Source organism: Pangasianodon hypophthalmus, chromosome 10, assembly GCF_027358585.1.
Source record: "Pangasianodon hypophthalmus isolate fPanHyp1 chromosome 10, fPanHyp1.pri, whole genome shotgun sequence".
NCBI lineage: Eukaryota > Metazoa > Chordata > Actinopteri > Siluriformes > Pangasiidae > Pangasianodon > Pangasianodon hypophthalmus.
In genome coordinates this window covers 20,180,543-20,194,478 of record NC_069719.1, presented here as the reverse complement: position 1 = coordinate 20,194,478, position 13,936 = coordinate 20,180,543, and the positions used below count along the sequence as shown (strand labels likewise).

The 13,936-nt window shown below is 38.5% G+C and overlaps 1 protein-coding gene across 1 annotated transcript in view; it reads right to left on the bottom strand.

The window, feature by feature from the left end:
- Positions 1 to 13,936, bottom strand: part of LOC113538714 (pleckstrin homology domain-containing family G member 3) — a 42,314-nt gene that overhangs the window by 21,570 nt on the left and 6,808 nt on the right. Inside the window, exons 2-3 of the mRNA XM_034307796.2 lie at positions 13,252 to 13,319; positions 349 to 839 (exon numbers count right to left, since the gene is read on the bottom strand). Coding sequence (XP_034163687.1) covers positions 349 to 839; positions 13,252 to 13,300 — 540 coding nt within the window. The 5' untranslated portion in view covers positions 13,301 to 13,319. The remainder of the gene's footprint in view (positions 1 to 348; positions 840 to 13,251; positions 13,320 to 13,936) is intronic.

Below are 13,936 nucleotides of genomic sequence, written 5' to 3'. Positions count from 1 at the left end.
TGACTCAGGACTCCTGTTCCTCTTCTTGGTGTGAAAGTCTTAATTCCGTTTCACACTAAAGATCATTTCACACCAGCTATGGCTACAGACTCTGCTGAGCAGTATAAAACTGACATTCATACACAGCCAAAGATTTTAAACAGCTGATATGAAATAAATAGAAATTAATACTCACTAAGAACCATCTACATTGTTAATAACTAAAGAAAGTTAATAACTGATAACTGGCACAAGTCAAATAATGCCATGTCATCTTGTAACCACCAGATTTCGTAAAAAACTAAAGTCACACAAGCAGCTCTGACTAATAGAAAATGTTTAGGTCCTGCAAAGAACCCCTTTACTCACCTCCACAATACTGCACAAGTCCCTTACATACATCCTTTCTGTCTCAATGATTTCCATGACCACTCGGTCCACATAGGTTAGTTGAGAATTAGGTGCCATCACTACAGTGGCGATAGGCGAAGGTCCGTCCAGGCTTGGTGGCAGTGTATTGGCTCCAACAGTGCTTGCGTTGTTGTTAAATTGGCCCGCAGCAGGGTCTTGCCTTGGTCTCTTGCTTGCAGGCCTCAGTGGGGGTGGATGTTCATTAGGTTCCTCAGGAGGGCTGAGCTCCAGGTTTATGTCGGTTTCTGCGGATAGAGAGGGCAAGGACTGGGGACAGTGGGACGCACTGAACAGGCTGCTGTGGCCCTCTCCAGAGGAGCCTGATGAGACAGTGGACACGGTGCTCACTGGCCGCTCATTATCAGAGTGTTCGATGGCCAGCGAGCAGTAGTCGGCCAGGACAGGGTCATGGCCGCTCAAGGAGAAGTCCGTGGACAAGCGAGGAGATTCTGTTGTGGTGAAGGCAAAGGAGAAAAGAGACATTTATTAAGTCAAAAATGTGCATAATGTTTTACGTACTATAGCATTTATACATTTTTAAATCTTTTTTTGCATTTGAATCTCCCTCAACTGTGTACAGCAATTAATGTATAGTGGTATACACTCTGAGTCCACTGAAAAACAAAACATCAAAAACAAAATTTCACTTAGTTGATAATTATTTAACAAATCGGAGGCTCACTGGGAGGTGAGAGAAAATTCACCCAGGATGGGATGCCAATCCACTGCAGGGCACCATAGCCACACACATTCACACCTAGGGTCAATTTAGCACAGCAAATTCACCTATCTGAAATGTTTTTGGACAGAGGCAGGAAATCGAAGAACATGTAGAAAACCCACAGGAACATGAGGAGAACATGTGAAACTCTGCACACCCAAGCTCAGGATCAAATCAGATACACTGGAGCTGTGAAGTGCCAATGCTACCCACTGTGCTACCGTGCTACCCCAAACAGAGAAAAAGAGGAATATAGTATAATATAGGAATAAAGATTTGAATTTTAAAAGCCTTTGATTTCTTAATAATGAAATTTAAATTCTACTGAATTCATTGCACCAAACTACAGTATAGTACTTCAAAAAACACACATCTGTACTTATTTGTTTTGAATCAACCTCACTAAAATTCAAACTAGTATTATTTGACCTTTGAAAAAATCAAGCATTCAATCAAGCATCTAACAATCAAGCCTGGAATGAGAGACTCTGATTGGCTAGATATCGGTTTACTGAATTCCTAGATTTTTTTATAGAGCAAATTTTGAATGTGAATCTCTGAGCACTAAAATAAAACTTTGAATTTCAAGGAATTTACTTCATATCTTGCTTTCTGCTATGATTAAATTAGAAATTTGGAATAAATAATGATATTTCATTATTAACAATTCAATGGCTTTTCAATTTCAAACCTTTACTCTTTTTTTCTCATATATTCAATTCAATTCAATTCATTTTTATTTGTATAGCGCTTTTTTACAAAGGTCATTGTCTCAAAGCAGCTTTACACAAACAAAAGTAAAGTGATTTTATATATATATATATATAATATATATATTCAGAAAGTAATAGATGTATACTCTACCATCTGAAATTTCATTAGTACAGTCCTCTATGCTTTATCACTACATCTTTCAGTAAATCTTATATATTATTGAACCATTATCTAATACATTTTGAGAAATAAATTTGAAAGGCATATTCACTTTTGTGAAATAAAAACAGTTCTTAGTAATGGAATGAAACTTTTACTGCTAAGTGCATCTCACTTTGAATACAGTTTTCAGTACTCTAATTCTATATTAATAAACTTTTGAATGTCATACGAGTGACACAGGATTTTGCCTTAACAAAGAAAGCTTTCACTCAGTAGAGAAAACCCACTGGGAAGTAGTATGTAACGTCCAACCTTTCCAACAGCAATTTTTCCCTACAGTAACTAACCCCATTAGCCAAATAACCCATGACACTTCAGAGTGGAGTGGTTTTCAGTGATGATTACTGACAAGGCCTAATTTCCTTTTTCCTCTCCAAGTATGGACTGATGCCAGTTGAACCTGAGTGGGAGGAAAAGGAGGAAAAGGCCTTGGGAAAGAGTGGATTGTTGGGATTTCAGGGTCATGTTTGTATAGATTGTAAACCAGTGCTCAAGCCCATAATAAACAGTGAGATCATCTACTTGGTGTTAACGTGCATGGAAAACCTGGAAACCCATCACATGATCTCTGCCTAATTTCTTTTTTCATTCACCCTTCGTCAAGGCCTCAGCATACTTAATGTGGAGATGACGTCTACGAGGATTGTGCAAAGCTTACAGCTTGTACTTGCTGCAGTTTTGTATTGGCCATTGCATAAACATGCTATTAAATTTTCATGACAATTTCCATGACAACAAGAAGTAGACTGCTGCTCGTAGAAGTCAGCCAAACGTAGGCTGCACTTGAAGTATGCTGAGACCTTGAGACTGGACCTGTGGCTGGTCCAGGCTATGCATTTAAGAAAATGAAAAAAAAATAGTATAACCAAACCAAAAAGAATCAGTGTCATGTCAAAATCTCACATTCAAAGGGTGTGGCATGGCAGAAATATAGTGGGTAAAGGAAATACTTCCGATACCAAAGAAACACACGACATTACATTCTCTTCTAGTCACCCAAGCAGCATTGTGCAGACTTGCACAGAGATGACATCAGTATGACGTTACAGTACAACTAGTCTGTTTACCAGTGCACAGGTTAGCAGGCTGACTCAAGCCTCTGCACGATCACAGGAGGACAAACTCCTGCCTTCCACTCTCAGACTCTATGACTCAGGTGTGAGCTCAGTGTCAGGAAGCTGCCAAAAGCAGTAGCTCTATAGAAATATACCCCATACAAATCCTCACAAATAATCCTGTATTTTCATTTCAAAATGGTGTTAGGACAGCATTCTTTTGGCAACAGCTGTGTGACTTTCCGCTTGATGCAAACAGGTTCAACTTTTAATTTCCTTCCTGTATTTAGCAATGTTCTGAGTGCTGGTTAGGGTGAGGCAGGAACACTCGTTAGCACTGTGGTGAGAAAAGGCTGAATCACTCACACACACACACACACACACACACACACACACCCCCACACTCTTTGCCTATGCATTTCTGTGGCACGATGTTACACTGCAAGATAGTTAAACCTGAGGTGTGGTCTGGGCAGGCCCTTTAAGAAGTAAAGAAACAAAACAATACAAATATTCCTGTAGAGCCTTTTCCAAAGTGTTCTGACATGTCAAGCCTTATTATGCTCCATAAAATTAAAAAAAAAAAAAAAAAAAAAAAAAAAAAAACTTCCATTAGGTACACAACCCTTTCAACAGCACGAGCAACATAACCACTCAAGCTTCTCATTTTAGTCAACAAATCAAGCAATTTACCCAATTCTGCTCTACATAATCCTAAAAACGTATCAAATACATATCAGACATATCATCAGGACATGAGGAAGGACCTTCCATAAAGTTTCTTGTTTCACTTTGAACATGCTGTGCTCCCCACAGCCAATCGATACAGCTGCTCAGTTTCATTTGCTCCATACAGGACAGTGAGGCTCAGGTGTGTAGTTTGACCCAGCAAACACACATCAGAGTAGATAAAGCTGTCTGAGAGTATAACACCAGTCACTAGTTAAACAATAACTAATGGGGGAAAAAACTTGTGGCAGAACAGGAACGAAGTTTTTAATCTAACAAGCAAAGACTCAAGAAATAGTGATAGTGATAGATAATAACATACTGTTTAAACTGTCTAATCTTAATTATTAGTGGTGTGAAACTCCCCATTTCAGACAATATGATATACAGTACCCTCCGAAATTATTGGAACAGCAAGGCCAATTCTTTTGTTTTTGTTATATACTGAAGACACTTAGGTTTGAGATCAAAATATGAGACGAAAGATCAGAATTTCAGCTTTGAGTTCCTAATATTATCTAGATGTGTTAAACAACTTCAAAAATGACACATTTGGTGGCAGACCACCCAGTTTTTAGGTGAGCAAAAGTATTGGAATAGATAGTCTTAAGTACAAAACACTTAATACTTGGCTGCATATCCCTTGCTTGCAATAACTGCATCAAGTCAGCTACCCACTGACATCACCAAACTGTTGTTTATTCTTATTCTAACCAAACTGTTGCATTATTCTTATGTGAATTCAAGCTTGTACCACAGCTTCTTTCAATTGTTTTTTTTTTTTCTGGGGGTTTCTCCCATCAGTCTCCTCTTCAGGAGGTGAAATGCATGCTCAACTGGTCTGGTGATTGACTTGGCCAGTCTAAATCCTTCCACTTTTTACCCCCGATGAAGTCCTTTGTTGTGATGGCAGTGCGTTTTGGGTCATTGTCTTGCTGCGTGATAAAGTTCCTCCCAATTGCATTGGATGCATTGGCAGACAGAATGTTTCTGTAGACTCCTGAATTCATTCTGCTGCTACCCCGAGTTACATCATTAATAAAGATTAGTGAACCCATTTCAAAATCAGCCATGCAAGCCCAAGCCATGACACTTCCTCCACCTTGCTTGACCGATGAGCATGTATGTGTGGGATCAAGAGCCGATCCTTTCTTTCGCCACACTTTGGCATTTCCATCATTTTGGTAGAGGTCAATCTTGAGGTTAAAATTTTGCTGAACATTCCAGATTGTTGTATTGGCAATGCCCAATGCTTGTGGGATGGCTCTGATCAATTTTCTCAGCTTCAAAATGGCTTGCTTTTCTATTTTTCTCATAGACAGCGCTCTGGTCTTTATGTTGGTTTATCCTTTTTAACAACAAATGAGTCTTCACAGGTGAACCCCAGGGCTCAAACCAAGAGTAGATATTCAGCACTGTTAATTGTTTAAACAATTAATCTAACAGGGCACACCTGGGCAACAAGAAACACCTGTCAGACACTTTCCAATATTTTTGATCACCTATAAAGTGGGTTGTTTCAAACAAAATGTGCCATGTTCTAAGTTGTTTAACACATCTAGATGTAAATATCAGGAAATGAAAGCTGAAGTTCTGATCTATCGTCTCGTATTCATCTTTTGAGATGTTGGGTGGCAAATGGGATGTCTCTTGCTTTCTTTTTCCACACGCGCACACACACACACACACACACACACACACGCAAGCACACGATTTGAATCGTTTTTTTCTTTACAACCCTACTAATCATGGATAACAGTCTTTATATGATATTTTACTCTATTTGGTGGATTCTTCTCCAAACTTGCTATGCATATTCTGCATTGAACTTAAACTAAAGAAAGTGAAATTGACACATGCTGTCTGCATATATTTAAGTATATTTTAGCCAAACTGGAAAGTATGTTACAAAAACACAATACTGCTGAGAAGTAGCAAATCATTAGCCAACGTGTTTTGAAAATGGCCTTCTTGGCAGGTGGCCGCATTCCATCTGTGGCCAACAACAAAATTCCTCACACCTGACAGAGGACCAATTTACATTCTTTCACAGCAAGGACACTTTTCAGAAACTCAAGTTTCCCCCCTCACATGAACATCACTTAATGCAGAGACAAGGGCAAAAAGAACAGCAGGTCAAAGCAGGAATGAAGAACAGTGAGCAATTCTTTCCAGACATCAGACTGAGACATGCACAGACAAGCAAAGCTGATGTTTACTAAGACGAGCAGGAAACAGATATTGTCAGAGAAATGACTCAAAGTGACTTGTTTTATTTCAGCCAGAAGGGATACATTTAATTACACAATGTCCACTGATAGCTGAGAAAGGTGATTTCAGGTTAAGGGAAGCACTGTGCCTTTCATATTTACGTCACTGAAAGGTCTATGCGTTTCAGGAATTTAATCCTTTAATCGCAACCATCAAACTTCTTTGCGTAATTATCTCATTTTATCCTCGTTTCACTGTAACGTGAAATTTGATTCCTTACCACGTCTTTCCTCAGGAAGAATGGAAGAAATGGCATTATCATCACAAAAAAAACCCAACATCTCATTAATTATTAACTCAAGTTAAGGCCAGTGTAGTATTTTGAAAGTTTAAAGTGTGCTTAAGCTCATATATAAACACCCCCCGTATTGAGTTATTTCAGCTAACTTGAAGTTTCATGCAATAAAAAAGTGCTCCCTAATTTCATGATGGTTTATTATTGTATTTCCATCTTATTTTTCAAATCACTTTTTTATACCACTCAGTCTTCAAAATATTTCCTGAGACCACTTGACTAACTTGATGGTTAAAAACTGTTAATACTAGTAACACAAATCCGACATCCAATGTCAGTATCAAGCCATTTTATATCAGCAGAAAACGTCGGATCAGATATCACAGGAAAACAACAAATCTAGCTGTGACAAAGCTAGACTGAAATAGTTCATAATGTTGCAGCACAACACAATGAAAAGTAAAACTACATAAAGTAGGTCACGTGATACTACGAGTAGTCATCCAAGTTACCGTAACAACTTAATTAGCTATATAGCAGCATTATACAGGAATTACAGTTTATGTATTACAAACTGTCTAATTTTGCATACAAATTGCACTGTGATATGTTTTTTTTAAATAAAAAAGCTGTGGTTTTGTGCAAGGCATGTTGATGGCTGTGCTCTCTGTAGTAGTAGAGTTTGAGCATTTTAAGTACAGTCATTTCTGCTGTCCATCTTATATGAAGCACTTCAATTAAAAAAAAAATCCCTCATTTTAGAGCTTATTAGTTATTAACAAATGTCAGATCAGTATCAACGTATACTCTAGGTTTTAGTATTGGAAAAGAAAAAGTGAAATCATGCCATCACTAATTAATATAAAGGCTTTTTTTTTTCCACCAGCAAGGTTGTCATTTCAGTATAAACTAAGTTTAAGAAGAATTAAGTGATGGCAATTGCAGTAGCTCTCACACACACCCCAAGAATGTGATCCACAGTTTAATGACATCTCTCTCTTATTTCTTTCTATTAGTTAAATCTACAAAAGATGCAACTACTTCCCCACTGCTGTCTGTTCTTCTGCACATAATAGAAAGCATAAATAATTTACTATAAAGTAGCAGCACTTCTTTCTTTCTTTCTTTCTTTTTTTTTTTTTTAAATCCACTGTGTTTACATCTAAACATAACCACATTTGATCAGGAACAAAGAGACAACTCATGAATTTCAAATTCTATGGCATGCTCCAGGATGTATCCTGCCCATTTAGCTATGAACATGCTTCAATCTTACTGTAAGAGCATGCCATGCAAATTTCATCTAGACCTGAAAGCTGGTTTTGTTCGTCTCGCCCAAATTTTCCACACAGTCAAAGCAGTTACCATGGAGCCTTCACAGAGGACAAACACGAAAACATCCTAAGTAGAGGTCAAAAACATAGAGCAATAGATAAGGTTGGACTAAATCCTAAACCTCTTAGGGTGCTGCCATAATGTACAATGTCCAAATGTGTTACTGATCAGGAAATAGTAAATAGTGCACATACAACATGCACATACAGTTTTGCATTTAGGTCCAGTCTATAACAATATGTATAGACATGCATGCCAAAAACATAGTAGCACAGAAGTAAAAGACATTAACATACCTAGAGAGTGAGGTGAGTGGAAAACATCTATCTGTTTAACCCAGGTATTAACTATTACAGGTGAGAAATTCCAAACTGCAGACACACGATGGACAAAAGATTTTAAAGTAAAAAAAAGTTTCCTTTTTTAAAGTTACCAGTCAACTCCCAAACTTCAGGGCATGAGCTATAATCTGACTAATGCGAGCTGATAGTCTTGGGGAGTGGCATTGTCTCCTCTATCAAGACACTCCTTTAGCACACCATTAAAACAGCCCCTATAATGTGATTCACCCTCATCAAACTTTAGACTCCTATCCTATACACACTGCCCATTAATACATATCATTAAACATTAGTCGAAAAACTAACCTTACCTTCGATTAGACTGCTGGAAATTTCACTCAAAATAGCAAAATAGTGTAGTAACAGAAATATATTTCCCCAACCTCAGCTTGTGGAAAATGCAAAACGTACAAAGATGCTCTTCCACATGATCTTTTCTGCAGGAACCAGGAACCAAAGGCAGTGTTAACATGCACTTACAGGGAAATTTGAGGCAAGGGCATTGGCCTCATGCAAATCTCTTCCTAGCAGAAAACAGACAGTGAGGGCACAGAGGCGAGTGATGGCTCTGTGAGGGTACAGTTGGTTTTCATAATGTTCTCCATGGAATCTTTTGCATCATTTGCTTTCCATAAGCGTGGGTCTCAAAATATTGATACTTCTTCTAATTCCACCATAAACTTTCATACAAGAAGGAAAGGCGGAAAAGATGCAGGGTAAGCACAAAACTTGCAAATAAATAAAAGTAAAGTATTGCAGTACACATAGGAGAGTAAAAACAGGTTATATAAGATACTTTCTTTAAAAAAAACAAAAAACATTATGGGCTTCTTAAGTTTTCAAAAAGTAAGAATGTTGATTGGATGGAGCAGACCAGTTGTGCAAGCAGACATTATACACAAACACATTTTCAGGCAGCTTCATAAGGATAACAGTTTAGCTGTCAATTTAGTAGTAATAGTATTTTGAGTCTCTATTTTGTACAGAAGCCAACAGACAGCACACAATGCTTCAATAGCTTAGACATTTACATTTATGGGATTTGGCAGACGTCCTTATCCAGAGCAACTGCCCACATAGACATAGACCTGAAGTCCCCGGAAATTGCTTTATTTGATTCCGTACATGGGCATATTTCCATATTTACAGTCAGAGTGAAGAGGGGTGTTGAAGTGAGTGAAATATCTACACAAGAGCCAATAGCGTTGGCGATGCACCACACCTCCACTAAATTTAAACAAACTTGACAATAGCTTAGTATCTAGGTAAATACAGGGAACAGCAAACAGTTTTAATGAAAGACTCTTCTTCTGTGTAGGATTTCTCACCACTGTCTTTGCTCATAGTGTGGGCGATACTGTAGACAACAAGATGCCATGTTTTTTACGCTGTTGCAATGTCATCACTGGGAGGCACCTGAATGGTAGATAAACCGATATCAATCCTACTGATGGAGACGCCCCAATGGTGTATAACGATTGAAATCATGCTCTTGGTCAGTCTGAGGTAGCTTGATGGTCAGGCATTGAATGGCCTTAGGTAAAAAGTGCCTGTGAATAAACATTTAAATAAACAACTTTTTTTTTTTCTCAACTAAGGTATAGTTAGCTAGTGTGTGGGAAGACGAAAAATGGACAAAGCATGTTTGCTGATAATGGGCTTATACTGTAGAGTAAGACCCACCAGGAGGAGGGACATATGTGTTCTAAAGAGCATACAACTGGATGAGCGCAAGACTAGTACAAGATGAATCATCATAAGTTTTTTTGTATTTTTTTTTTCTAGATATACTATCATCTTGGTGTCCATAAAAAATAAGGAACTGGTACAAAAAGCTCTGAAACACCAATTTTCAGGGCACCAAATTTCAGGGCACTTTAATCACATCTCAATTTACATTCTGCCTACAAAATCAGCACTCTCAAATACACGCCGGGAATTAAAACCCAGATACTCAAAAGTTCTTGACATGATCAAGTACAAAGCACGGGTGCTTCTTGAAAACAATGCCCCTCTTCAGGTGGCAGCAAAAGACCGTGCTACTGGAAGCAGGGAGCAAAAATAGTTTTTCCCTGAGAGATGCTCAGGATGAGAGAGACAAAACAAATTTTTTGAGACAAAGAACAAGTCAGGGTCAACAAGACATACTTGTCACTGTATACCACTTTGAAATTTCAGCACAATTCAGCCTTACTCACAGTCTCACTTCTAGACAGGAGCTGATTTTGCTTGGTTAGATCATGAAGAGGGATTTTACCAAATAGTCATAATTTAGCAAACAAATGTGTCTACGACTAAGGACAGCTGGGACTAAGCACATAAATTAGGCAAACATTCCAGATAAAAAGGACATCGGTCCATCAAAGAGCAATTATCACAGACTCATGTAACATGTGCGTACAAGTGAAAGAAACTAGTTTGGACATTCCATCCCATGTGCTTGCCAGATGTCCCAAGACCACAACTGTATCTCAATCTTTTTAAATACACAGAGTTCACAGACCATCACATGCCACCAACACTAGCTCTAACTTTGACACAGCATTCATTTCAAGCATCTACATTACACTACAGAACCGAAACATCATATCTCACTGTTATCTTCTTCTTCACGCAAACCCCACAATTTAAAACCACTTAGTGTTTGCGTATCCACTTCTGCCTTATAATTTGAAAAGATTGCAGGGCTCAGGGAGGAACAGAGCCAAATACCCAGATAGCAACAGAAGGAAAATTGTTGACAAAAGCCAAGGAATATTCAACTTCTCAAAACATCACAGAAAAACTGTAGTCTGCCTGAACGATAATTAAAATCTACATCTTCCTGGCAGTTCAATCAAATTCTGCTGGAGATAACCAGCTAATGATCACCTCGAAGTACAAAACAGAGATTCCATTAGAGAAAGGTATTTTCTAACAACATGAGCGTAACCCTAAACCATCGAACAGTCCACATATCAAAAGGGTTGCCATAGCTTAATTCCTTAAAAAAAAAAAAAAAAACCTTTCCCCAAAACATGGTAGATTCCTTCAAAAGGTTCAATGCAGAATCCCAGCACAATCAGCCTAACTTTCCATAAGAACAGCAGGAGCCTATAGAGCCAATTAACCCCAATGGTATTACATAGACCTTCCTGCCCCCTTCTGAAGTACCTCTATTCAAATCTCTATTTCCTTCAAACAACATAGGCCATCTGTTGGGTGGAGAGGATGTAGAGGTGTAAGCTCATTGCAAACTCTACCAGTGAGGCTGAAAATCCACATTAGATCCTCAGCCTGCGTGACACACGGTGCAAAGCGAGATGTAGGAATGCAGCTGAATGGACACATGTTCTGTTGAGGGGTGAGGCTAAAATGAAAACGTTTTAAACACATCTCCACAACTTGGTCGAGGCCACTCTCCCTCACTTAAAAAGGGATAGTTGAAGGAAATCTCCATGACTACATGGAATGCCTCATTAAGCTAATGTTCACAATAAGTGCCTTCCCTCTCACACTAACCACCCCCAGGGTTATCAATAGCTCTTTTGCTGTGGACAAACTAGCAGTTCCTTACAAAAGTGCAATGGACCAACAGAAAGTCAAAAGCTAATCAGACTAATCCACTGTAAAGGTTTTGGAAATGCAAGCTATTGTGATGCAGAAAAATAAGTGAGAAAAAAATGAGAGAAGGGTGGGCTGTGCACTGGTGCAATAAAGAGACAGTAAATTCCTGTCCAAAGCCCTCTTTTATCATTTGTCTTTGCTAGACTGCAGCATTCATGCATGGGGTATATGCTATTCTTCTCTGGTCACAGCTGAATAGGGGAGATTTTAGGAGACCCTGTGCCTAAAGATGTCCTGGGGCAGGAATGTGGTGAAAGAGTCATGAAGGCTTTGGATCTTTATCATTCTGCTAAAGACATCAGCTCTGGGAGTCAAGTTTACTGGTGCCGAAAGGCCTGGAGAAAACTCCCATCTATCAGGAGTTTCAAAATGAATCTTTCAGAGACTTTCAGAATATGTTGTTCAATTCCACAAAGACCAGACAGAGCAGAGTTCTGTTAGACCAACGTCACTTTAATTACTTTGCCATATCTAGACTGATAAATATGTTTTTTCTAGACTGTCTTTTCTAGTCTATATGCTACACAGACCAACCATGACCACCTGGACTAATGTTTTAAAGACCACCTATTTAATATAACTGCTAAAAACAGAATAATCAGACTGATCAAGACAGTGGAATTGATCTAAACCTGGCTATTTTTTGTTTTCTTCATCTTAACCACAGGCAACCACCTGCATTCTGTCCTCGACTTCTTTCCTGAAGCTCAGGATTCCCTTTTACCATCTCAACCTGTCATTTATTAATCCTATAACAAAGGCTGGTGAAATCAGAGATGGTGCTGAATAAAGCAGTTATTGTGTAAAACTAGGCAGGACTCTCCTCTCCCTAGTCCCAGGCTCTTCTCAGCCCCTGTTGATTATGAAACACGAGAGAGGAGATGGAGCCCGTGGCATATTGGCATTCTTCAGCAAGTGGTACATCAGTGCCAGTGCCAAGCACATTCACCAGCCAGCCAAAAGAAAGACTTATTGATGGATGATATCCTACAAGTAAAAAGGCTGGGTCCGTTAATGTTTCCACTCAAAAAAAAAAAAAAAAAAAAATTCCACTCTGGCTGTAGCCCTGGCATTCAGACATTGTTGTACTTTGCATGTGCTTTTTTGAATGTGGAGATTAATCAGAGCATTCGAAACCACAAATGTTAAATTAATAAGAGCCTAGTCTAGCAAGCCAGACTTCTAGATTTTGCTAGATAATTTGATACTTTTGGTCAGTAAAAGTGGTAAGAATTACCTATTTTTTTCACGGAGGCAGTTTGACTGATGGAGCAGGTAGATCTTGGCATGTTTAGTGACCAAAAGTACCAGTTCTTTTTTCTCCAACCATTTTATTTGACAATCACCATGTAAAAAAAACCTCTTTCTTTTAAAAATGCTATGCTACGAACTTTATTCTATCCAGTAATTATATACAGCTCCAAAAAGCTCATTGTGTCAGAGTTCAAAACTTTTTTGTTTTCCTTCAGCGTATGGAAGTACATTTACATGCAAGTGCAGACAGCCAACCAGCCTGCAACCTTCAACCACGTGCATCACCGTGCTGTCTGCTTATAGAGTCATTAGAATTACAGAGTCTTTGGCTTTTGGTCTTTAAAAATACAAAAATACATTAGAAATACAAGAACATACCTTCACCCATTGAGACCTGATGATGATCGTGATGAGACTTCTCTGGCATGTCACTCAAGCTTCAGACACTGCAAAAGCAAAACACACATGAAACTTATGTTTCAGACTCACACTAATATTATGTTTAAAGATGCTATCTGGCACCTACTTCTCACAGTTTAATATGACTGGAAAAAAAAACTATATGAATTTGATGATGATGTTGCTATTGCAAGTCAGAGGTGTACATCAGATGTACTGTTGTTCATTTAACGTGTTTTTATCAGGCTCTATATTTGTTATATATTGTTTAATGTGATTTGGCCAGTCATTTTGTTATGAACACTAGGAGTTTGGAAGCTGTGGGCATGTTTATCTGCTCAATGTGGGTGTCATGTGAAGGCTCCAAAACAAATTTCTTCATTAAGAATAACAGGCTTTGTCAAACCTGATCGAATAGTACCAGATTCTGTCATGGCATATCACAGTATTTTCAAGATAACCAGCCATCATACATAATAATAACCACTGCCAATTTTTTTTCCTCCCTCCAACCGAAATTTTTATGCAACTTAAATCTAAATATTTTGACAAGATTTGTCCTTCTATATGGCCCTTACTTCAGGGCCCAGGCATTCAGATCCATGGAGTTAACCCAGAGCCATGCATTCCATCTGCCCCCTGCTTTTGCCCTCTGTTCTGAGGG